Below are 27,526 nucleotides of genomic sequence, written 5' to 3' on the forward strand. Positions count from 1 at the left end.
TCTAGCTTATATATATCTATCTATTGCCCATCTCTGTCTGCAACTATAGCTCTCAGCACTTCAGCTGCATATCCATCCATCTCCCATCCATCTATCCATCCATCTTCCACACATTCGTCTCCCAGCCACCCATCTCCCACCCATCTCCCAGCAATCTCCCATCCACCCATGTCGCAGCCATCAATCCATCTCTCATCCATCTATCTCCCATCCGTCCCCCAACCATCCATCTATCTCCCATCAATCTGTCCCCCCCAGCCATCTCCCATCCATCCCCCTCATCCATCTGTCCCCCCCAGCCATCTCCCATCCATCCCCCACATCCATCTGTCCCCCCCAGCCATCCATCCATCTCCCATCCATCCCCCTCATCCATCTGTCCCCCCCAGCCATCCATCCATTTCCCATCCATCCCCCTCATCCATCTGTCCCCCCAGCCATCCATCCATCCATCTCCCATCCTTCGATCTATCCATCTCCCATGCTTCCATCTCCCAGCCATCCATCCATATTCCATCTCCCAGCCAGCCATCCATCCATCTCCCATCCATCCCCCTCATCCATCTGTCCCCCCAGCCATCCATCCATCTCCCATCCATCCCCCTCATCCATCTGTCCCCCCAGCCATCCATCCATCTCCCATCCATCCCCCTCATCCATCTGTCCCCCCCCAGCCATCCATCCATCTCCTATCCATCCCCCTCATCCATCTGTCCCCCCCCAGCCATCCATCCATCTCCATCATCCATCTGTCCCACCCAGCCATCCATCCATCTCCCATCCATCCCCCTCATCCATCTGTCCCCCCCAGCCATCCATCCATCTCCCATCCATCCCCCTCATCCATCTGTCCCCCCCAGCCATCCATCCATCTCTCATCCATCCCCCTCATCCATCTGTCCCCCCAGCCATCCATCCATCTCCCATCCATCCCCCTCATCCATCTGTCCCCCCAGTCATCCATCCATCTCCCATCCATCCCCCTCATCCATCTGTCCCCCCCCAGCCATCCATCCATCTCCTATCCATCCCCCTCATCCATCTGTCCCCCCAGTCATCCATCCATCTCCCATGCTTCCATCTCCCAGTCATCCATCCATATTCCATCCATCCATCCATCTCCCTATCTATCTGTGCAGAGGTGCAGGGTCAGGGAATCAATTCAGGCATCGCTATGAATCAAGCTAATGTGAGGTGCGCGCCATGTTGATTGAAAAGACAAAATAGTGGGGCACCGAAGACCCCTCATTTCCAATAAAAACTTAAAAAAAGGGAAATCGATACTGCAGGTCTGAGTGCTACAGAGGCCGAGTCCCATGCTGGACTGTGGAAGTAGCTTAAATCACATTTTGGAGGGATCACGTTCCCTTTATCTTTCTTGCATGAATGGATAATTAGATAGAAAGATATTTATGGGACACTTGAGGAAACTCTTTGTAATCTGTTTTACTGGGGAATTTTGAATGTGGAGGGGAATGCCCAGATGTGAACACCCTTGATTAACGTAGGAGAGGAAGACAGAGCCATGTGCCGCTCTTAGGCCAGAGTACTGCGGCCATACACCCACAAGTAATCATTACGATGGGTGAGACGCCCAGCAGTGTGAACAGGCCACCCCCTGCCAAACCCACACCCCGAGCTTCCCCAAACCGATCAGTGTATCAAACGGAGATCTCACCCCATTTGCAGCTAGAACATCCTCTGTTTCATCATCTTTCAGAACAGATTGTATCTCAAAAGGATTCCCCCCGCTGGTATACTGCTCAAACAACGAGACGGCAGAGGGGTCCGCGGAAGTGGCCTGCTTACTCGGAGACATGGACGGAGAGCGAGACTGTCCCAAACACTTAAACTCCTGAGGGTGAAGAAATAAAAAAAAGTTATGCAAGACTTGTCCCACATAAGCAGAGCTGCACTCACTATTCTCCAGTACAGTCACTGTGTACATACATTACATTACTGATCCCGAGTTACATCCTGTATTATACTACAGAGCTGCACTCACTATTCTGCTGGTGCAGTCACTGTGTACATTACATTACTGATCCCGAGTTACATCCTGTATTATACTACAGAGCTGCACTCACTATTCTGCTGGTGCAGTCACTGTGTACATACATTACATTACTGATCCCGAGTTACATCCTGCATTATACTACAGAGCTGCACTCACTATTCTGCTGGTGCAGTCACTGTGTACATTACATTACTGATCCCGAGTTACATCCTGTATTATACTACAGAGCTGCACTCACTATTCTGCTGGTGCAGTCACTGTGTACATACATTACATTACTGATCCCGAGTTACATCCTGTATTATACTACAGAGCTGCACTCACTATTCTGCTGGTGCAGTCACTGTGTACATACATTACATTACTGATCCTGTACTGATCCTGAGGTACATCCTGTATTATACTCCAGAGCTGCACTCACTATTCTGCTGGTGCAGTCACTGTGTACATACATTACATTACTTACCCTGTACTGATCATGAGTTACATCCTGTATTATACTCAAGAGCTGCACTCACTATTCTGCTGGTGCAGTCACTGTGTACATACATTACATTACTGATCCTGAGTTACATCCTGTATTATACTCCAGAGCTGCACTCACTATTCTGCTGGTGCAGTCACTGTGTACATACATTACATTACTGATCCTGAGTTACATCCTGTATTATACTCCAGAGCTGCACTCACTATTCTCCAGTACAGTCACTGTGTACATACATTACATTACTGATCCTGAGTTACATCCTGTATTATACTCCAGAGCTGTACTCACTATTCTCCAGTACAGTCACAGTATACATACATTACATTACTGATCCCGAGTTACATCCTGTATTATACTCCAGAGCTGCACTCACTATTGTGCTGGTGGAGTCACTGTGTACATACATTACATTACTGATCCTGTACTGATCCTGAGTTACATCCTGTATTATACTGCAGAGCAGCACTCACTATTGTGCTGATGCAGTTACTGTGTACATACATTACATTACTGATCCTGTACTGATCCTGAGTTACATCCTGTATTATACTCCAGAGCTGCACTCACTATTCTGCTGGTGCAGTCACTGTGTACATACATTACATTACTTATCCTGTATTGATCCTGAGTTACATCCTGTATTATACTCCAGAGCTGCACTCACTATTCTGCTGGTGCAGTCACTGTGTACATACATTACATTACTTATCCTGTATTGATCCTGAGTTACATCCTGTATTATACTCCAGAGCTGCACTCACTATTCTGCTGGTGCAGTCACTGGGTACATACATTACATTACTGATCCTGAGTTACATCCTGTATTATACTCCAGAGCTGCACTCACTATTCTGCTGGTGCAGTCACTGTGTACATACATTACATTACTGATCCTGAGTTACATCCTGTATTATACCCCAGAGCTGCACTCACTATTCTGCTGGTGCAGTCACTGTGTACATACATTACATCACTGATCCTGAGTTACATCCTGTATTATACTCCAGAGCTGCACTCACTATTCTGCTGGTGTAGACACTGTGTACACACATTACATTACTGATCCTGTACTGATCCTGAGTTACATCCTGTATTATACTCCAGAGCTGCACTCACTATTCTGCTGGTGCAGTCACTGTGCACATACTTTACATTACTGATCCTGAGTTACATCCTGTATTATACTCCAGAGCTGCACTCACTATTCTGCTGGTGCAGTCACTGTATACATACATTACATTACTGATCCTGAGTTACATCCTGTATTATACCCCAGAGCTGCACTCACTATTCTGCTGGTGCAGTCACTGTGTACATACATTACATTACTGATCCTGTACTGATCCTGAGTTACATCCTGTATTGTACTCCAGAGCTGCACTCACTATTCTGCTGGTGGAGTCACTGTGTACATACATTACATTACTGATCCTGTACTGATCCTGAGTTACATCCTGTATTATACTCCAGAGCAGCACTCACTATTCTGCTGGTGGAGTCACTGTGTACATACATTACATTACTGATCCTGTAATGATCCCGAGTTACATCCTGTATTATACTCCAGAGCTGCACTCACTATTCTGCTGGTGCAGTCACTGTGTACATACATTACTGATCATGTACTGATCCTGAGTTACATCCTGTATTATACTCCAGAGCTGCACTCACTATTCTCTGGTACAGTCACTGTGTACATACATTATATGTCTTATCCTGTACTGATCCTGAGTTACATCCTGTATTATACTCCAGAGCTGCACTCACTATTCTGCTGGTGTGGTCACTGTGTACATATATTACATTACTGATCCTGTACTGATCCTGAGTTACATCCTGTATTATCCTCCAGAGCTGCACTCACTATTCTGCTGGTGCAGTCACTGTGTACATACATTACATTACTGATCCTGTACTGATCCTGAGTTACATCCTGTATTATACTCCAGAGCTGCACTCACTATTCTGCTGGTGCAGTCACTGTGTACACACATTACATTACTGATCCTTAGTTACATCCTGTATTATACTCCAGAGCTGCACTCACTATTCTGCTGGTGCAGTCACTGTGTACATACATTACATTACTGACCCTGTACTGATCCTGAGTTACATCCTGTATTATACTCCAGAGCTGCACTCACTATTCCGCTGGTGGAGTCACTGTGTACATATATTACATTACTGATCCTGTACTGATCCTGAGTTACCTCCTGTATTATACTCCAGAGCTGCACTCACTATTCTGCTGGTGCAGTCACTGTGTACATACATTACATTACTGATCCTGTACTGATCATGAGTTACATCCTGTATTATACTCCAGAGCTGCACTCACTATTCTGCTGGTGCAGTCACTGTGTACATACATTACATTACTGATCCTGTACTGATCCTGAGTTACATCCTGTATTATACTCCAGAGCTGCACTCACTATTCTGCTGGTGCAGTCACTGTGTACATACATTACAGTACTGATCCGGAGTTACCTCCTGTATTATACTCCAGAGCTGCACTCCCTATTCTGCTGGTGCAGTCACTGTGTACATACATTACATTACTGATCCTGTACTGATTCTGCGTTACATCCTGTATTATACCCCAGAGCTGCACTCACTATTCTGCTGGTGGAGTCACTGTGTACATACATTACATTACTGATCCTGAGTTACATCCTGTATTATACTCCAGAGCTGCACTCACTATTCTGCTGGTGCAGTCACTGTGTACATACATTACATTACTGATCCTGTACTGATTCTGCGTTACATCCTGTATTATACCCCAGAGCTGCACTCACTATTCTGCTGGTAGATTCACTGTGTACATACATTACATTACTGATCCTGAGTTACATCCTGTAGATCTTTTATTATAAAAATGAAAAGCATAACAATAATAATAACAGAAACATAAGAAAATTAATAACCAGAAAATAAACAGTGTAATGAACTGGTCCAGCCGCTCTCTCTCTCCTCACACACATATTATACATATATACACAATAATAATTACCTACACCATGACATCTGGTCCGGTTACCAAACAAATAATAATATAATAAATAATAACCGACAAATTATATACAAACTAATACATACATTCTTTTTTTTTTTTTTTTTTTTTTTTTTAATAAAATAAATACTAACTATAGAAATATATACAAGACAAAACAAAACCCCCCACACTCGAGCCCACCACTCCCTCCCCGGCACTGACCTGAGAGCTGGTCCTGCGCCTCATGCCTCAGTCCATGTCCAACGTCCATAGGACAGATCAGGCAGTGCCAGTTTTTCACCCAAATAACCAGTGTCCCACAAGATGAACCCACCTCCCCCCTTTTCCCTCCACCCAACCTAACACCTACACCCAAACCCATATATACAATATATACAGAAACAAACAATACAATAACAAACAAAACAATAACCAGAACTGACAAAGCCCAAGTTCGGTGCCTGCAGCCCTACATCACTGTCTACTGATCAATAAAACAAAAATCTATGGTGTCAGCAGCAGCCCACCACCAGGAGAGGAGATGACCAGACTAGGGCACACTAAAAGAAAAGCCCCTCCAGAGGAGAGCGGCCCTCCGTGTACCCAGTCTCTCATACTCCAGAGAACGCACCTTCACCAGGTCACAGAGTATGGTCCTAAACACATCGTCCACTGGGAGGATTTCCCGTTGCGTCGATACTAAGCACCGTGCCTTCCACGTGTGATACCTAACCACTGCACTAACTAGAAATAAGATGCAGCGGTCCCGACCACCCAGGTCCCCGAATGCTCCATAGGCCCATTCCGCATAAGAGAAACCGGCCAGCCGGGGCCAGCCAATGGAGGTGCCCACCCTGTTGTACACCTCTGTGTTAAAGGGACAACGAAGCAGGAAGTGGTCTATGCTTTCAAGCATGGCACCACAATGCTCCCGAGGACAGTCCCTGTCCTCAGAGCTCCTACACTTCAGATTGTCCCTCACACACAGTTTCCCATGGAAGCAGCGCCAAGCCAAGTCCCAAATCTTCGAGTGGATCCTGATAGAATTCAAAAGATGCAGACCCACCCCAAGATCCCGACTTGGGCAATCTCTGAGCGCCAGAGGCCTCTGAAAATGGGTCAACAGAACCCTTTTGTCAAGGAGCTTCCTTGGCAGAGTCCTGACCTCCCACATTCCCAGACCCCACCGGCAAATTACCTTCAGAACCACGGTAGCGCAAGCCGGGAGATGTCCATGCGGTGTGCGGAGATCCTTCACTTGCCCTCCTATCTCCCATTCCTGGAAGAAAGGCTGAAACCATCCCTTACAGGAGAATACCCACGGAGGAGCCCTCTCTTTCCAGAGGTCTGCAATATTGATCTTAATGAAGGTATTCACAAAGAATACCACAGGGTTGACCATACCCAACCCTTCTAGTCTCCTCGTACGGTAAGTAACCTCCCTCTTGACCAGGTTCAGTCTATTCCCCCATAACAGTTGGAAGAACAAACTGTAGACCCGAGTCCAGAGAGGCTCCGGCAAGATGCACACACTGCCCAGATAGATCAGCAAAGGGAGCAGGTAAGTTTTGATCAGGTTTACCCTTTCCCTTAGGGTCAAAGACCAACCCTTCCATTGGTTCATCTTCTGAGTGGCGATCTCTAGCCTGCTGTCCCAATTTTGTTTGGGGTAATCCCCCTGGCCAAATTCGATGCCAAGAACTTTTGCAGAGACTTTGGGTTCTGGAAGGGTGTCCGGGAGATCAAAACCAGGATCTCCTCCTCCCAACCAGAGACTCTCACACTTATCCCGGTTGATCTTAGACCCGGATGCCTCCGAGTAGCGATTTACCTCTGACATCAGCCATTCTGCCTCCCCATCAGAGGAAACAAAAACGGTGACGTCATCGGCATACGCCACCACTCTCAGAGTGGCTTCCGGTGCTGCCCGGTCCATCCCGATCCCAGCCAACGGTCCACGCTCCACCCTCCTAAGAAGTGGGTCAATCGCAAACACGTACAGTAGCGGGCTCAAGGGACAACCCTGGCGAACACCACACCCAACCTCAAAAGAGCTGCCAATCCAACCGTTCACAAGCGGGAAACTCTCTGCCCCAGCGTACAAGGTCTTAAGCCAATCAACGAACCCCCCCGGCAAGCCATACCTCAGAAGGACAGACCAGAGGTACTCATGATTAACCCGATCAAACGCTTTTGCCTGGTCCAATGACAGCATGTACCCCTTCCAGTGACCAGCCCTACCCTGCTCCACCGCCTCTCGGACACAGAGTACAGCACTAATTGTACTGCGGCCCGGAACACAGCAATGCTGGGCCCCCGAAAGGAGTTGGGGTGCAAGTTTCACCAGCCGATTAAACAGCACCTTTGCCAAAACCTTCCTGTCTGCATTGAGAAGAGCTATGGGACGCCAGTTCTCAATGCAAGATGGGTCCTTACCCTTTGACAAGATGATCAGGGCAGACCTCCTCATTGACTTTGGCAGAGTGCCCGAGGAAAGACACTCATTGAATACCTCAGTCAAGAGGGGAACCAAGGCGTCCTTAAAGGTCTTATAGAATTCAGATGTTAAGCCATCTGGACCGGGAGATTTCTTTAGGGCAAGGCCTTCAATCACCAACTTAACTTCCTCTTCCCTGATCATCTCTGTCAAGACGCCAAGAGAGGGATCTACCCCTGTTTCGGGGACGGCTTCAGCCAGAAAAGCCGACATCTCATCCCAATCCAGATCCCTCTTCCCCAAGAGGTGTGAGTAGAAAGATCTGACGACCTCCAGGATCCCTGATCTGGATCTTTTCAGGGACCCCGCAGTGTCAACCAGTCCTGTAACAACTTTACTATTCACTGACATCTTGCAGTTTCTGTAAGGGTCGGGCGAGCGGTACTTCCCGTAATCCCTCTCAAAAACCAAAGATGCGTGTCTATCATACTGACACCTCATTAGCAAAGATTTCACTCTGGAGATCTCCTCGCGGCTACCTCCAGTTGAGACAAGATGCTCGAGTTTCCTCCTCAGGCCCTGATACAGGCGGTACCTGTCCAGGCTCCTGAGGCTCGAGAGCTGGCGGAAGAATCTCGCCACCCTATTCTTAAACATCTCCCACCACTCTGACTTACTACTACAAAGATCCAGTAAGGGTACCTGGCTCTGAAGAAAATCCTCAAAGGACTGTCTTATCTCCGCTTCTTCCAAGAGAGACGAATTGAGCCTCCAAAAGCCTCTTCCCATCCGGGGGGTCTCTGTAACATTCAGGGAAAACAAAATCATACAGTGATCGGAGAACTCCACCTCAACAACAGATACTGCTGAAGAGACCTGTCTATCCTGGACCTACAGTTACCTCTATGATAGGTGAACCCCTCGTGGCCTGCGGTGTGCCGGATGTGGACATCCACCAGGCGAGCCTCACTAGCTATACTATTAAGGGCGACGCTATCATAAGTCAGCTTGTCTCTGGAACCTCCTCTATCCCGCGGCCTCGTGACAGTATTGAAGTCCCCTCCAAAGACGACCTGCCGACTCGTAAAAAGGTAGGGCTTGATCCTCGTAAAGAGACACTTCCGGTCCCACTTAGATTGGGGACCATAGATGTTAATGAGCCGGAGCTCTTGTCCCTTCATGAGGACATCTAATATCAGGCACCTCCCCATTTCTAACTCAATAACCCGTCGGCATTCTACCGGTGCGGTAAAAAGGACCGCCACTCCGCTATACGGCTCGGCCGCAAGAGACCAATAGGAGGGCCCGAGTCTCCACTCCCTCTTAGCTATAAACACCTCTGCCATATTTGGCAGCCTGGTCTCTTGCAAAAAGAAAATGTCAGCTTCAACCCGGCTGAGAAAATCAAAGGCCGCAAATCTAGCCATATTTGACTTAATGCTGGCGACATTAATGGACGCCAGCGTCAACGGAGTGGGTACCGCCATCATTGGTGATTAAGTTAGACGGCTTTCCTCTTCCCACTCCCCTTATCCTCTGCCTCAGACGAGGAATCCTTCCCCCTCTTTAATGACATAGAGGTGTCCATTTCAGCATTTTTCCTTCTTTTCTCGTCCTCGTCTCCGAACTCTGGGCCAGTCCCTCCCCCCAAGGACCTTGCATCCCCAGGAGAAGGAGACTCGGCGCCCCCTGTAAGCTCCGCTGAAGCCGGAACCTCGCCCTCAGCCTCCTCCTCAGAGGAAGAGATGTTATCAAGGGCTTGGAACCGGTTAGAAAGACCAACCAGAGGGGAGTCGGTTTTACCTTCCTTAGGTACCTTGGTCAGAGCGGGAGAAGATGTTTTATCTCCCTTCTTTTTCTTCTTTTTGGTGCCGAGCTTACGCTTGTTCTCTAGCCACCGCTTATTATCCTCATCCATACTTTCATAATGGGAGGATTCTGAGGCAGAGGCAGTTTCCTCCCTGTGGATCCTCCTGACCTCCTCATCCAACTCATCATCCCTCGGGGCCTCAGCAGCAAGACTCGCATCCGGCTGCCCCGGTAGTCTGGCGCTCGCCCTGCTCCCTCTCCTGTCTGCGCTTGTCTAGACGCCTCAGCTGGGCAGGCGTCTTTTTATTGCTTTTCTTTCCTGGCCCCTCAGCTCCCCCACCCCTGCTAGTCCCCTCCCCAGCAGAATCGGCCTCACGGCTTTCTCCCACCGGGGTCTCGACTGCATTAGCGAAGGAGCGAGGACAACGGCTGAATGGGTGACCTAACTCACCACACAGGTGGCACCTAATCTCCACACAAGAGGCAGCAAGATGGCCGACACCCCCACACAACGCGCATTTCTGCACAGTGCAGTTTGCACTGAAGTGTGTGGGGTCGCCGCACCTGTGACAGAGCTTCGGTTGCCCCTGGTAGAAGACCAGGATACGATCCCTACCCAGGAAGGCAGACGATGGAATGTGGGCAACCGTACCACCTGAACGCTTAAGTTTTACCATAAACGTCCAGGCCCCTGACCAGATACCAAACTCGTCGCGGTTTTTCTTTGGCATCTCCACCACCTCTCCATACCGACCAAGCCACGTCATGATATCATAGCAAGAAAGCGACTCGTTACGAGTCATCACGGTCACTTTCTTGATCTGGTTTTGGCGAGACACTGCCTGAACGGCAAAGTCTCGCCAGCCGGGCTCATTTTTTGCCAACTCATAATTCGCCCAGAAGAGCTCAAGCCCCTCCGGCTGAACAAAGCTGACATCAAATTCAGGCGTGGAATAGGGATGTATCAAGGCGTAGATGTCAATCGCCTTGAAGCCCATCCTCAGCAGGAGCTCCACAACTTTAGACCTTGGAGGACATGCATCACTGCCCCTCCACCGAAGACGGACCACATTCCTACGCACACTGACTGGCCCAGCTGTTGGGAGGGACCACACTGTATCCCCCCCTTTTTTCTCTCGCAAGGCCCCGAGGCCATGCCTCTCTATCCAGAAGGATAGATCAACCTCTCGACCCTCTACCATTAGTGATCTCTCCCCCTTCTTTAGAGCCTCCAGAAGGCGCCGTTGCAACATGCCATCCCCAAAGCCCGGAGACGAGGAGGATGCCCTATTTGCCCCGGAGGTGACACTGGCATAACTCTGGACAGGTGTTGCCACCCCCGGGGGGGCAACCGGACCAGTGACCACATCAGCCCCAACAGCATCACCATTACCCACCTCCATCTCACCCTCCACCAAACCACCAACCACACCACTAGACAATGAATTAGCCTCATTCATCCCCACCACCACATTCATTCCTGCTGGACCAGTAACAATGGCGGATGACATTTTGACCTCCGCATCAGGCACAAGGGGCTCAGTCACCTCCATAGAACTGGAGACGACCTCACCCCCGGTCTTATGTGTGCCCTCCACATCATTGGTCGGTAATTTCCGCTGTTTGGCATTCGGTATAATGTGCAGCTGATCTTTAGCTGCTGTTAGGCGCCGCTGATCTTTAGCATCAGGATCTTCCGGACCAGCGACGCCAACACAAAATAGCACTTTGGTGGGAGGACCGGAACGCTCAGCCCCGACAGCCCCCTCACACTGCCGCCGCTTCTCAACTAAGTGATCAGCGGCAACAGCATTCAGAGGCGCCGAGGCTACCGGAGCTGTCCCCGACACCGGGCTGCTCCCCCCTCCCACTGAGGAGCGCACCACAGCATCGTGGCCTGATGGAACGCCCGCCGCCGGGCCGCCCTCACTGTCCAGCCACTCGGCTGATGCACCTCCTGCTGCGTCCCCACTACTACAAGCAGAGACGGAGCTCTGCGCCTCACTACCGCGCTCTGTAATCTCCCCGCGCCTTTGCACCGGATCCACAGCAGAACCCGGGCTGGGCAACGGGGCTTATACAGCGAGCTGAGCCTGCCGCCGACTCAGGGGGTACAGGGAGGGGGGCATATACGTATCTTACCGCTTCCTGCAGCTTTGGCTTGGTCTTCTTTGCCTTTTTGTGGCCCCCAGGTGCCTCTTCTGGTAGATAGTCACCAAGATGGAAGTTTTGGAGGCACACTGGGGACTCCAGGAGCTTTATCTCCGCCATTAGCGCCCCTCCCTGGCCGCTGCTGTCACTGTCCTCCCCAGAGCCAGCAGAACTGCGACCGGATGTCACTGTCGCCTGTCCTGCAGGGAGCTCGCTGCACGTGGCCTGCGGGTGACTTTGCAGGCTGCCAGGTGGGGCTTCCTGCTGGTCATCATCACTCTCATCATCCACCTGGCTCTCAGGCTGCAGCCCCATCTGCCTTTGCTCTCTGGTATCAGCCATTTCTCTGTAGCGGTCTTCATTTATTAGTTTTTCTTTGAATGGACCACTCTGCTCTCTGATGGTGGCTTTCCTTATTTCCAGCAGGTGAATCTCACTGGTCAGCCTCTTTACTTCAGCCTGGAGCTTGGCCTTCCTTGGTTTGGAGGCCCCTGCAGCTTTTGCGCTTGTGCAGCGCAGCCCCTCCCGGAGCCTCCTGATGAGCTTACTGGCATCTTCATACTCACGGAGGTGGATCATGACCCGGGAGGCATAGGTGGACACAGACTCCCGGGGTCCCTGCAGCGCCCAACCCCCCTCAGGGAGGTCGGCCTCACCTCCATGATCACTCAGCTTTCCTCCGGAAGGAGAGCCATAATGCACGCCGCTGTCAGGCTTTTCCTCCATGCTGGAAGCCTTGCGGCTTCTAGGGGTCTCCACAATCCCGGAGGGAGTAGGAGCCACAATGCTGCGACTCCTGGTGCAGCGTCTCACCCCCGAGTCCTCTGATGTGCAGGCAGGTTGCTGGTTTCTTCTGCCCCCCGCCGGCCTGGTTCGGGAAGCAGAAGCCTGGGACTTGGCTCCTTCACTCATCCCAGAAACCCGCTCTCTCTCTGGGAAAGAGAGAGAGCAGGTCCCCAGGTGGAGAGGTGTTGGTTTCTCAGAGATCAGGAGCTCACAGCAGGATCTGCAGCCACCACACCCGTAATCAGCACACTGACTAGCAGCTGATCAGAGCTGCACCCAGTATGCTGCTGGTGCAGTCATTGTGCACATACATTACATTACTGATCCTGTACTGATCCTGAGTTACATCCTGTATTATACTCCAGAGTTGCACTCACTATTCTGCTGGTGCAGTCACTGTGTTCATACATTACATTACTGATCCTGTACTGATCCTGAGTTACATCCTGTATTATACTCCAGAGCTGCACTCACTATTCTGCTGGTGGAGTCACTGTGTACATTACATTACTGATCCTGTACTGCTCCTGAGTTACGTTTTGTATTATACTCCAGAGCTGCACTCACTATTCTGCTGGTGCAGTCACTGTGTACGTACATTACATTACTGATCCTGTACTGATCCTGAGTTACATCCTGTATTATACTCCAGAGCTGTACTCACTATTCTGCTGGTGCAGTCACTGTGCCCATTTTCTGCTGGCCTTATAACTAAAATCAGCGATATTTACGGGCTGAACATTTGTGCAGAGCTTGTTCTGGAGCTTTTACCGTAATTTGCATCACACTGCTTTTTACACCGGACACTGTACAGTAATCTGATGCAGGTTGTACTGATTTCTCCTCCACAGGATCTCATCTAAGCTTGTTGACTGTTTCCAATAACAAAAAGCAGAATTGTGAATGAAGCTCTGGAGTAAAATCATAGACTGTGACTTTAAGATCAGTATGTAATATAGGTGTACAAATGTACATAACATTTTATGTAGGTAATTTTTTAATATGAGCTTTAACATGCCGTTTAAAGAAGCACTCCCGTTTTTTTCCATATCTGCACCGATAATCTGCCTGTCATACTCTGCACTTCTTTTCTATACATTGTACTTACGTCCATGCAGTCCGCTTCCTCCTCTCCACATATTGCATGTTGATTCCTAGCTCCCATGCTGCATATTTTTTTTTCCTATATGCTCTGCTATAAATCCTATGATGCATCAGTATATCATCAAATGGGCATCTACAGCCAGTACCATATCTGGCTGCTGGGACCACACTATGATGATCCTTTCCTTCTATACCTCCCTAAATAAGATCATGTATTATAAGTGTACAATCAGATAAGGCTGAAGAGAGATCTCCATTCTAATTGTATGACAGCAGCTGTGCAGTCATCATCATTATCTGTGATAGGCGTTTCTGCATCATCATGCGGAGAACTTCAGTGGTACAGTCCAAGCAATTTCATCATACAAGAAGTTCTGGTGACCCCCTTCATAGAACATAAAGCCCAGATATACCCAGGGGGTCACATGACATAACTGACCAAAGTAAATAATTAATTTTCAAAAAGAAAGGAATGACTAAATAAGGTAACGCTTGCTGAATTCCATATTGGGGGACAAGTGACAGAATAAATTAAAAAAGCAAAAAAAAACCTTGAGTGCTTTACTTGAAAATGTGGATGTGCAGTTTTATAGTCACATATTAAACTAAAAGTTTGTATATCAATTGGGCAATAAAGTCGCATTTATATCAGGAGGGAACCAGTGTAATACGCAATACCAAAGCATGGAAATAGCTTTCTTTATGCTCAGGATCTTTCATCCACATTGGAAAATCTGAGCCAGTAATAAAAGGCTCATTCATCCCACACTATCTAATATATATAATCGTCTTATCCCGTCTGTCTGTCCTTCTGTCCAGGAAATCCCACGACGCTGATTGGTCCGGCCGTGGCCAATCAGCGACGCGGGATTTCAGAAAAAGATGGCGGCCGTTAGTGGCTCATCTGCCGCACGGAGGTCAGTGGCGATGCAGCCGGGAGATGACCGGCGCTAGCCGGTCATCTCCCGGCTGCTCGCAGCAGAACTACCCCGACCGGCGGCACCGCTGCCTTCCATGCGGCTACCGTCGGGAGATCAGTGCCTAGGGCCGCTGATCTCCTGACAGCAAGTGTGAAGGGAGGACCGGGAAGCGGCGCCGCCGGTCGGGATACTTCTTCTGCGAGCAGCCGGTCATCTCCCGGCTGCTCGCAGCGGAAGTACCCGCACAGGCAGCGCGGCTCCCCGGTCCTCACTAATACAATTCGCTGATTGGCCGCCGGCCGCGACCAATCAGCGATTTTGGCGCCAAATTTAAACACGCTCTCCGGTCCTCACTAACACGGTTCACTGATTGGTCGCTGATTGGAGCAGTATTATAGTAGTTATATTCTTGTACATAAGAGCAGTATTATAGTAGTTATATTCTTGTACATAGGGGCAGCATTATAGTAGTTATATTCTTGTACATAGGGGCAGCATTATAGTAGTTATATTCTTGTACACAGGGGCAGTATTATAGTAGTTATATTCATGTACATAGGGGGCAGTATTATAGTAGTTATATTATTGTACATAGGGGGCAGTATTATAGTAGTTATATTCTTGTACACAGGGGCAGTATTATAGTAGTTATATTCTTGTACACAGGGGCAGTATTATAGTAGTTTTATATTCAGTTTTTCTCCTTTAATTTCCATAACAATTTTGTAATAATTAACATTAGCATACCAATTTCAGGTCATTATGTGAGTTACATGATTTGCAGTGACTGGCTCAATGATGGTTATTTTAAAATGACGATCTTGCTTTGTAGCGAGTACGAGGGTGACAGCGAAATTGCCATCATCACCAGAGTCCCTCATTCTAATTTCTTTTACTTGTTAAATCAGAGAGACATGTAAAATATGATGTAGAAATCATTACTGCAGCCGTCACTGTGTCAAAAGCCCAACTCGGCCATTAATCATTAATATTCTATAAAAACAAAGAAACAGACTGCTGGATGGGAGTAAGAGGACGGGGAGTCGGGATCTCGCCTCATCCTGACTGGTAATATGTCTTCTAGAATAATTAACTCTTAACGCTTTAGCAATTAGCCACCTGCCCAACAGAAGATCAAGGACTGTGATGTGCAGGAGATCGGGGGCAGAGCTGTTTTTGGAAAGAAATGCTAAAAGAACGGCTGCTACATCTCCGCTAGAAAAACAAAGTCACACTTTTACTTTCTAATTTTTTTTAATCATTTTGCTGTGTGCCGCAAACTTGCATGAAAGCAGCTACACGTGCAAATACAGACTCTGCGGACCTCCAGAGTGCTGTGCATACAAGGTTAATCTTGGGTCAGACTTTTAGGCGCAAGCTTGAATTTTATGCTTTTTTTCTTATGCAAAATTGCATGGAGTGTTAAAGGAAATCATTCCAAAACAGCGCCCCATCAGGAGCTTAGCTGTAATAACAGACGTGATCCTTGGACGTGTGTGTGGTTCTGTTTCTCTAATCTTTAACAATTCCTTTAAAATAATTCAGAAATTTAGATAAAAAAAAAAGAAAAGCAAAACAATATTGCAAATGATGAAAAAAAAATCTTCTACGGTTTTGTGTACAGTGGGAAAAAAAAGTATTTAGTCAGCTGCCAATTGTGCAAGTTCTCCCACTTAAAAAGATGAGGTCGGCCTGTAATTGACATCATAGGTCGACCTCAACTATGAGAGACAAAATGAGAAAACAAATCCTGAAAATCACATTGTCTGATTTGGAAAGAATTTTTTTTCAAATTTTGGAGGAAAATAAGTATTTGGTCAATTACAAACAAGTAAGATTTCAGGCTCTCACAGACCTGTAACTTCTTCTTTAAGAGGCTCCTCTGTCCTCCACTCATTACCTGTAGTACTGGCACCTGTTTCCTCCACTCATTACCTGTAGTACTGGCACCTGTTTGAACTTGTTATCAGTATAAAAGACACCTGTCCGCAACCTCAAACAGTCACACTCCAAACTCCACTATGGTGAAGACCAAAGAGCTGTCGCAGGACACCAGAAACAAAATTGTATCCCTGCACCAGGCTGGGAAGACTGAATCTGCAATAGGCAAGCAGCTTGGTGTGAAGAAATCAACTGTGGGAGCAATAATTAGAAAATGGAAGACATACAAGATCACTGATAATCTCCCTCGATCTGGGGCTCCACACAAGATCTCACCCCGTGGGGTCAAAATGATCTCAAGAACGGAGAGCAAAAATCCCAGAACCACACGGGGGGACCTAGTGAATGACCTGCAGAGAGCTGGGACCAACGTTACACAGGCTACCATCAGTAACACACTACGCTGCCAGGGACTCAGATCCGGCAGTGCCAGACGTGTCCCCCTGCTTATGCCATTACATGTCCAGGCCGTCTGAAGTTTGCTAGAGAGCATTTGGATGATCCAGAAGGGTATTGGGAGAATGTCATATGGTCAGATGAAACCAAAGTAAAACTGTTTGGTAGAAACACAACTCGGCGTGGTTGGAGGAGAAAGAATGCTGAGTTGCATCCAAAGAACACCATACCTACTGTGAAGCATGGGGGTGGCAACACCATGCTTTGGGGCTGTTTCTCTGCTAAGGGACCAGGAGGACTGATCCGTGTACATGAAATAATGAATGGGGCCATGTATCGTGAGATTTTGAGTGCAAACCTCCTTCCATCAGCAAAGGCATTGAAGATGAAATGTGGCTGGGTCTTTCAGCATGACAATGATCCCAGGCACACCGCCAGGGCAACGAAGGAGTGGCTTCATAAGAAGCATTTCAAGGTCCTGGAGTGGCCTAGCCAGTCTCCAGATCTAAACCCTATAGAAAACCTTCAGAGGGAGTTGAAAGTCCAGCGACAGCCCCAAAACATCACTGCTCTAGAGGAGATGTGCATGGAGGAATGGGCCAACATACCAGCAACAGTGTGTGCCAACCTTGTGAAGACTTACAGAAAACGTTTGACCTCTCTCATTGCCAACAAAGGACATAACAAAGTATTGAGATGAACTTTTGTAATTGACCAAATACTTATTTTACACCAAAATTTGAAAAAAATTCTTTCCAAATCAGACAATGTGATTTTCAGGATTTGTTTTCTCATTTTGTCTCTCATAGTTGAGGTCGACCTATGATGTCAATTACAGGCCGACCTCATCTTTTTAAGTGGCAGAACTTGCACAATTGGTGGCTGACTAAATACTTTTTCCCCCACTGTATACAGCTGTTATGCAGCTCTATGGGTCTCCTTGGTTACTGACTACAGACTCTGCGCAGCTGGAACCTTCCCCTCTGTTCACAGGGTACCAAGAAGATGGAGCTCAGGGAATGCAGGAAACACATGATTGTAAGATCAGACTACGCGGGGTTTGTTTGTAGTCTGTAACCATGACAGCAAAATTAATTTCTGTATTAAGTTTAAAGGGTTTTTTGAAACAATTATATACAGGTAAATTGCAAAGTGCTTGTAAAAACGAGCAACTTTGCATTTTACTTTCCGCTCTTAAAAATAGAGGGATTTTTAGTTTTGTAATTTACCGCTTGTTGCCCAGTTTCAGAGCAGCGCTTACAAGCTCTACAGCAAAAAGCTTGGAAACACAGAGTTCTTTGCCTAAAAAAATGGTTACTGCATATAGACTACAGAGGTGGACGGTTTCTTAGGCAAGAAACACGATGCTTGCAAGCTCTTGGCTATAGAGCTTGTAAGCGCTGCCCTGATTTCATGATTTGGACAGCTACCATCCCTCCTGTCCTCCTAAACTGCCTCTGCTTGGAGCTTAAGAGAGTTCATACAATGCTGCTCGTCCTTACTGTCAATCATTCAGGAGCGCACCTCACCCCTTGGAAAGCCGGAATCCAGGAGGCAGGGAGCGGCGTGCTCCTGAAGGACGATCATGAGAACAGCCCTTTAATATAGTATTTCTGAATTAACTCGGCCTTTGGTGTATCAAAATTGTAACTAAACAGACAGGTATTTGTAATTGATCATCATAGAGACACGTGGGTCTGCATAGGAGCTGCATACCTAAAACGGTAGGTGATTTTTTTTTTTTTTTTTTTTTTCAATTGCAAAATTGCTCAATTTTTTTTTTTTTTTTTAAATGCAGTGGAGCAATAAAACATAACATTAGTAGACTCAACCATTTTTTTAATTAGAAATGTTAATATATTTTTAGTAAACAAGACATAGGACTCACGTGTAACTGTAATATGCTAAAGCTGGACTTGACCGGGCAAAGTTCCCAGGTCTCATTTTCAAGAAACATTCGGAGTTCTTCAAGGCGCGTTCTTTAAATAAATAAATAAATAAATAAAAATTAAATGAAAATTAATTTAAAAATACATAGTAAAAGACACAAAACATTCTAAAAGTTTATAAAGGAAGAAAGAATAAAGTCACGGAACATGAATTAATTATCGTTACTGTGGATGTGGCTCGGAGAAGCAGAATGAGAGATTCGGAGGAGAGTTAAACACCGCAGAGATTTTACATTCAGTGAGCGCACTCCACCTGGCAAATGACAATTCATTAACCTTTACAAACCGGGCGCCCGGGAAGCTTTCTGCGCTCCTTCCTCCTGTGCAGACAGTTTTAGGCTACAGTAACCCAAAATGACTGCTGGAATAGAAAAGAAGGGAGAAATACAAAGCCTCCGCCGCTTATCACCACGATAAATCTAAAGAGGATAATTGCGGACTTGGCCATAATGACACTCATTAACACTGGTTTTTTTATGGGTCATACACAGACTTGAAAGTGGTGGTGCCAAAAAAAATAAAAAATAAAATCACAAGCCCGAGCCCTCCAAAAAACGCTGCTTCATAAGAAATGGGCAATTACCTCTAATCAGAAAGGAAATAAGTAATTTGCAATGCATTTAATGAGAAACAGTCTGAATAAATTCAAGGGATTGTCCAGGATTAGAAAAAAAATAAAGTTTTTTTCCTCCCCGGAAACAGCGCCACACTGGATCTACAGGCTGTGCCTGGTATTGCAGCTCAGATTTTAAGTAGGGATGTGCTGTAATACCTGACCAAGAGTGGTGCTGTGGTGGAGAAAAACAAGAGCAGAGTGTTTATTCCAATCCTAGAAAATCCCTTTAAGACACGGAGGATACCCAGATGCTCAGTGATACTCGTTATATACTGTTAGTGGCCAATGCGGTGGCGGACACAGAGCGAAAAGGGCCCCTGTGCAAAAACAGTATAGTATATGTCCCCTGCATTGGGAGGTTGCACTAATGAGACGTCCATTGTCGTTTAACCCCATTCATTTGATTAGGTGGAGATGCAGTGTAAAGCATGGGGGATAACCATTTTTTTTTTCCATGGAAAGAGATATTAAGGACTGCATTTTGCCTTTAGCATCATTTGGTGACTGAATTGCAGATATTGTGACACCTTTATATTGGGGTGATGCACTTTGTAATGCTGAGCTTTCATTTAGGCTTTGAACAGACTTATTAACCCCATATCTGCTGGGATAGTTTTCAGTCCAGCAAGATCTCGAATATTGTTCCTAGGATTGGATTCACCTATAAGAGAAGTAGGATTTTGCCTATAAGTGGCTTTAATTGAAGGGTGCGTGGCAGAGAAAAGGGGTATTTCCATTCGATATTGAGATGGTATATTGCCCAGATATCCAATCACGTAATGATCAGAAAGGGTCCAAAATCTAAGACCCCAACCAATCGTGGGAGTTGAGGTGATGAAGAAATGGAAACAATTTGAAACCTGCTATCACTGAGGTTATTAATGATCGCCTGAGGAAGGTTCTGCAGCTGAATGCACTTGGGCAAATCATGAAGATCCTCTGCTGGCAGCTCCTGTGTAATCACCGACCAATGATGTCCCCGATGTGCTTGATGGGTGACAAATCCATAGACGCTGCAGCCATGGAAGCAAGTTTAGGACCACTCAGGCTATTGAAAGTAGCACCAGCAACATGCAGACCGGGATTGTCATCTTAAAAAACGCCTTTGTTTTGAAAATTTACATAAATCCATGACTTTTCCTTTTTGGTGTAGCAATTTCAATGTTGAAACTGTATATAAATTAGGAAAATTAAAACATCTTCTCACTAATTTAAAAGCTCTGGACCTTTAGAAGGAGAATGAAACCCATTCTAGTTGGGATCTCTACTGTCTCACTATTTCCACAGCTTTGTGAGGCTTCCTGCTTCTCAACTGGAAGATACACACCAGGAGAAGCTCTTTACTTCCCTGTATATTATGGAGCAGTCGTAGGACAAGGACAGAAGCAGAAGTACAGGTAAATCCTACAGTCTTCTCTTGGTGGATTGGCTGCTGCTAGCTCATTACAGTTTGTAGTAAAAGACTCAGACTGACCTTTTACAAGCAGCTATGTCCTTCTACTAGCTGCTTAACGCTCTAGAAAGAGCTATGTTCTTGTCCTGCAGATGTATCCTTTAGAAACAGCAAAACTTTAACCAGGGGACTGGATATATAAACAATAACTAAGTTAACCATTCTGAGCGCAGGTTTTTTTGTGGTTTGTGCAGAGACAAGAAGCGTTCATGTCACTGTTCCATCAGCAACTGGTCCGTTGCGACCTGTAATGGGCTATAGTATCAGGTGACTTGAGCAGCACTTCATCCTCAACCCGCCAGCCCTCCTTTAAAGCCTTTATAAGCATCTATGTCCTCCTCCTGCAGATTTATCCTTTAGAAACAGCTAAGTCCTCCTCCTGAAGATTACTCCTTTAGAAACAGCTTTGTTCTCCTACTGCAGATTGACCCTTTAGAAACAAGTCATGTTCTCCTCCGGATGATTAACCCTTTAGAAGCAGCCACGTTCTCCTCCTGATGATTAACCCTTTAGAAGCAGCCACGTCCTCTTCCTTTAGCTGAGCTGCACAATGCACATTTTAGTGCATGTTTATGTTGTCATTGTGAAATGTTCACAATATATATATTTTTAATACTCAAATGGGAGAATCCAACATAGGCAGTTTTTTAAGTGAAAAATTATTTTTTTTTTAAAATGTGTTTTTTTTTTTTTTTTTTTTTTGATTCATGTATTTATGTATTTTATATACAAGTATCATTCCGGTTTAATAACATTGTCTGGGGAATATATATACCTGCTTCCTTGTGTATGACACCATTGTAGATACTGATGATTGGGATCTGTGAGACGGAACACCCCACCCTCAACTAATTAAGTATAAGGTATAAAAGTTTCTATATGTCACTATTTCTTTTACACCTGATGAAGACTCATAAAAGTTGAAACGCGTTGTGTTTTTAAAAGTTTTGTTTATGGTAAATGTGGTTTGACAGTAAAATCTGTTTTTAAAACCAATAAATCTATTATGGATATATGAATTGTCTGATCTCCAAATTCAAAAGGGAGCGCCATATCAAGTTTTTCTCTCCTTGTATACCTCCACGTGGAGCGGCTTCAGGGCCAGGAAAAGCACACTACCACGGCATCGGATGAGCAGCACACCGGAGGAGAAACTTCAGTCCTCTTCTACAATTTTCTGCCACTGTTGTGCCTGTCCAGCACAATCATTTTGGGTGAATTCATTACATACACTTCACCTCTCCACAGTGTTACAATTAATTACTACGCTCAGGCAGCGCTCTCTGTTCTTTTTCCTCCTTCTATCTTCTCCTGCCAAGGATAACTATTAATACACATTTTGAGTTCACTTTGGTCCAGTGAAAGTAAAACCTGCATCCCTGAGAAATGAACTTATCTGCTAATGAGAGTTTTATAAAGAAAGTTTTATAATTTCATCGACTGTCACTTCTTAACAATTTTTTTTTCCCCAAAAACTTTTAGGTTCACTTTAAGTGAATGGGACATTGCTGCAGTTCCCTGCACAGTCAGGCGGTCAGGTGCACCGTGGTGTAGAGAAAGACTGGTGGTAAATCAGTACTGTCACCCTTTCATTGTCAGCCTCGGTGGTGGTCCCAGAAGACTACAGCTTCTCAAGGCATGAAGGATGTAGACATTGATGAGGATGTTTTTTTATATTACACAGTTGTTATCCATCTCATTGTATTTGTGGAGTAACATAAAGTATGGTACAAGAAGGTGAGGAAGACGTACCTGTGATAATTCTTAAAATAGTTTATACTCTGTTTCCTAATGGATTCTTGCAGGACCTCAGATTTACTCCCACAGAATTCCTCCCCGACCTGCATGAGCCTGAAGGGAAAGACAAGATCATTTGCTACCCAAAATTTGCGCCCATGGCATTAGCATTATTCCAAACAGCTGGCAATAAAGTAAAAAAAAACATACATGTCATACCAATGAAAACTACCCTCATGGTCTAAGCTAATGGAAATGTTATGGTCATTACCCCTGGTGGCCTAGAGTAGTGTCTCATTTCATGGTGGTCTATAGTAGAGGTGGTGGGGGGGGTACTTATTATATTCCTTGGTTGGCTAAAGTACTAGAGGGTGGTAAGCTCTGGGGGCCAGGAATAGAAGGAAGGTGGTATTTTATTGGATATTTTATTCCCTACTAGTGTAGGGTAAAAACAGGTCTACAACATATTAGAGGATTACTATTTTGCTCCCTGGTGGTCTACTGTAAAGTAAGTAGTTAATATATGGTAATTTAGGGTATATTATAGGTTAAGAATATGTTCCCAGGTGGCCTAGTGTAAAATAAAGGATTAATACCTGGTTGTCTAGGATATATCAAGGGGTTAAAAGTTTGTCCCCTGTGGTTCAATGTTAAAAGGGAGGTTGATAACTAGTATAGGGTCCAGTTTCTCCATCTGTCATATGTGTACCTTTGGGGGGTACTGTACACACTACAGGGCCCAATGAATGCAAATAATAAAAATACATAAGGGACTGACTGTTAAGACTCTGCTCTCCTGCCTTTATGTAGTACATGTATAGAAGCGCAAGCATCCTGGGGACATTATACAACAGCAATGAGCGGTGTAGCTGTGAATCCAGCTCTGGTGTTAACACTTACTAAAAAAAAAACAAAAAAAACAGCAGCATAAGTCCGTACGAGTCTGTTCCTCTCTCTCTTTTACTTTGCTACAACCTTGACCTCTTATAGACTTTAACTGGCAACTGTAATCTGATCTCTCAGTGAGCTGTCAATTTTAGCCGTTTTTTTCGTGTGATAGGTTTAGAAGGCAAAAGTGGCTCGTAAGTGGAGAAATGTTTTTTTGCAACTTTTCTTATATACACTTAAGGTTTGTTGAAACAACGGCGATCGTTTAATTGCCTTTTTCTACCTACCTGCTGACTATATCCAGGACTACAATGAAGTCATCATATTTAAAGTTGGACATGTCAGTCCCGAGAAGATACGTCTTGACTTTAAGTTGAACATCCTGGAATAAAAAAAAAAAATAAAATAAAAAACACAACATGAAACATTTATTAATGTGATGTAGCAGGACGGACGTTATTCTCCAGCGGTGCGCATGGCACGCACAGTATGTTTGTGTTTCCTAAGGGAAAGAACATTTATTTTGACAATGTGTCTCTTCCTATTGTTCAGATATTGTCACGATGATGACAAAGCTGCAGGAGGGAAAAGAAAATCAGGAGGAGAAGTTCAAGGGTTTTAACCAGAGTTGGAGAACACAGATATTTCAGGGAAGTTCTGTTGTAAACAGTTAAAGGGAAACACCATCAAAATTAGGTATTTAAAAAAAAAAGGTCATCAATTAAAAGGGATACTCCAAATTTATACCGGGACACTTTAAGAAAAAAAAGATAATAATAAAAAAAAAATAACAGCTTAGGGTTTGTATTAAAAAAAATAAAAAAATAAAAAAAAAATTGTGCAGGGCAGTGAATGAGTTAAGACAAAAATTGGCTATTGTTTTTTGGGGTGATTTGCAAAAAATTTAGTTAAGGGCAAGCACCTATACTCGCCTCTCTAAACCCCTATCAACCTTCTTCCAGTCCCTGTTGGCCTCTGCCTACTTTCTGCAGCTAAAAAATTGTAATGCATTATTTATATGAACGCTGCAGCCGATCACTGACCTCAGTGATCACTTGTTGTCCATGTCAAAATCATCACTGATTGGCTGGGATAATAGATGATATTTATATAATATGATCATTGCAGAGAATAGCAGAAAGGAGAGGGGCGTTGGCAATATAGCAGCGGGGATGAGTATAATTATTATTTTTTTATAATTTAACCCATTCTCTGCTCTTGACAAAGTTTACACCAATTCTGGAAAATCCCTTTAAATGTTCAATATTTAGATAAATAAATGCAGTAAATACTTTTAATTTTTTGCACAAGAGGCAATGGTAGCCTATGAGCTATTGCAAAAAAAAAAAAAAGGGGGAAATCAGACTACATAAGGTTTGTTTGTAGTCTGTAACCATGGAGACAGAACTCTGCATAAGAGATTTAAAGCTTTGCTGAATTAAAGCAATGCAGGTGCAGAAACCAGCTGAGAATGATCTCTGGATAAAAACCATCAGCACTACTTTTCCGTGGTAAGTAAAGATCTTAAAAATGGTAAGGGGATGAAATTTGAGAATGTTTTAGTACAAAGTGAATCGGGGTGGGATTAAGAAAAAAAAAATTAAATTAAATGAGCATCTGGATTAGAAAACTCATTCTCCAATCCCATCAATTAGAAGAAAGTAGCTACAAGACAGATTTATTATTTCACCAGAGAACATGCAATTCCTCATTTCTCCTGTGGAGGCACTGCAGGGAAATCAAACACTTTCCATTACAGCTGATCACTGGGAACTTCTGGGAATGGGATAACTTGTGATGAGTTTATTTTTCATACTTATTGCTCGGATTTTCTCTTTTCTGTTCCCAATAGTTGAGAAATATTAGGAAAGGGAAGTTACCTGCCAAATGCGGGTCAGTCCGTGCTCCAGTTTCTTTTTTATATAATTTCGATCAAAATTGTTCTCTTCTGTAGCGGATACACTATTACTATCTGGGGAAAAAACAAACAAAAAATACTGAGACAGCAAAAAATAAAATACTACGGGTACATCCTCCCGGAAAGGACACCGCTGCCGATCTCCAGAGGTGGACTTTCACGCAGAAATTCTGGTGAACAGTCCAGTGTAAACGCTGCCATCAGTCAGTGCACAGTCTAGTGTAAAGGCTGCCACCAGTCAGTGCACAGTCTAGTGTAAACGCTGCCACCAGTCAGTCCACAGTCTAGTGTAAACTCTTCAGTTGTCCGTGGACAGTCTAGTGTAAACGCTGCGCCTGTCACTCCACAGTCTAGTGTAAACGCTGCCACCAGTTACTCCAAAGTCGTACAAATGCTGCCACTAATCAGTCCACAGTCTAGTGTAAACGCTGCCACCAGTCAGTCCAATCTAGTCTAAACGCTGTCACCAGTCAGTCCACAATCTAGTGTAAATACTGCCACCAGCAAGTCCACATTCTAGTTTAAACGCTGTGTAATGCAGCGCCTTGCTTGGCAGTGTATGGTCCAGGGTATGTTTTGGCCGACCAGGTACCTCCCCCTCAGCTGACTGGTCACATGACTGACATCACACAGGTCCTTTTGCACACAGAAGGTCTGAACACATGACTGTGACATCAGCTAAGGTCCTGTCTGTGTATGTGTGTGTGTGCTACAGGATATATAAACCCTGGTAGTCTTGAGACAGTGTGTTAGGCGTGAGGCCTGTTCCCATGTGGGACACCGTGATACAGTGAAGCCTGGCAGCCTGAAAGGTCGAGGCTGGATCTTGTGTAGATGCCAGTACCCTTGGAGGGAAAGCCGGCTTGGAAGGCAAGAGTCCTGGAAGGCGAAGGCTGGATGTTGTGCGTGTGAAACATACCAGTAGCCTTGGCCGGGACGACGGCTAGAGACCCCCATCTGGGAAGCCGCAAAGCCACAGTGGTGGCAAACCAAAGGGACTGAAGCAGCTGTAACCCGTCAAAGGTAAAGACACTGCTTATTGTGGACATTTTAGTTAGTACCTTGCTAAAGGCTGTAACTTGGGCCAATTGGGCCTGTCTGCTACTTGAGAGACTCCCAGATGTTAAGTGTGTAAACATGCCGGTGATATACTAAGATGGACTGTGTGATGAGCAGTTTATGATAATAATAAACTGCTGCATTGTGGAAAAACCGGAAAGACATTGCATGTGTGCTTTACTTGACCCGGTGCAGCGAGTATCTCCCAGTATGATGACTAGCGCTGCCTTACAGCTGCCACCACTCAGTGTACAGTCTAGTGTAAACGCTGCACCTCTCACTCCACAGTCTAGTACAAACGCTGCCACCAGTCAGTGCAGTCTAGTGTAAAAGCTGCCACCAGTCAGTGCAGTCTAGTGTAAACACTGCGCCTGTCAGTCCCCACTGCCACATATATAAAAAATGACACAAACCAATGACGTAACCCCTTCTCCTCTTGAAAGATGTTAAACAATCAGCTCAGTAGTGAATCCCCCCGACCCATTAAAATCAGGTCGGTCTTTTCCGTAGATGGAGGTAATTCACAGTTGAGGGGTCTCCACTGATCTGACCCCTTTGACACGACCTTCATAGTCTTCACTCCTAAAGGACATCATTTAGAAAGTACGGCCAAACTTTCCTCTACAGTAGTGTCCACAATGAAGTCACAGCCGAATGAACCATTTCCGACTTCTGCCATAATCTCTTCCTGATTAACATTCTTTGAAAACAAGATGGAAATGTGAGGAGTGTGGAGCGCGCGACCTCTTGTCTCCGTCGTACGGTGAATAAACTCCGAGGTGCCATCTGCAAGTCAATGAGGATGTATCAGAACTTGCAGGTCCTTCAGAACGGCTCCACCACGTCCTCGAGTGCCCTCA

The 27,526-nt window shown here is 45.5% G+C and overlaps 1 protein-coding gene across 2 annotated transcripts in view; it reads right to left on the minus strand.

The window, feature by feature from the left end:
* The window catches only part of VPS50 (VPS50 subunit of EARP/GARPII complex), a 215,986-nt gene that overhangs the window by 42,060 nt on the left and 146,400 nt on the right, over nt 1-27,526 (minus strand). For both annotated transcript variants that reach the window (XM_073677354.1, XM_073677353.1), the window contains exons 14-18: nt 25,570-25,661; nt 23,977-24,071; nt 22,817-22,915; nt 18,935-19,025; nt 1,679-1,855 (exon numbers count right to left, since the gene is read on the minus strand). In XM_073677354.1, the coding sequence (XP_073533455.1) occupies nt 1,679-1,855; nt 18,935-19,025; nt 22,817-22,915; nt 23,977-24,071; nt 25,570-25,661 (554 nt within the window). The remainder of the gene's footprint in view (nt 1-1,678; nt 1,856-18,934; nt 19,026-22,816; nt 22,916-23,976; nt 24,072-25,569; nt 25,662-27,526) is intronic.

Source organism: Phyllobates terribilis, unplaced genomic scaffold (genome assembly GCF_046119375.1).
Source record: "Phyllobates terribilis strain yellow unplaced genomic scaffold, ASM4611937v1 Scaffold_4__5_contigs__length_816908805, whole genome shotgun sequence".
Classification (NCBI taxonomy): domain Eukaryota; kingdom Metazoa; phylum Chordata; class Amphibia; order Anura; family Dendrobatidae; genus Phyllobates; species Phyllobates terribilis.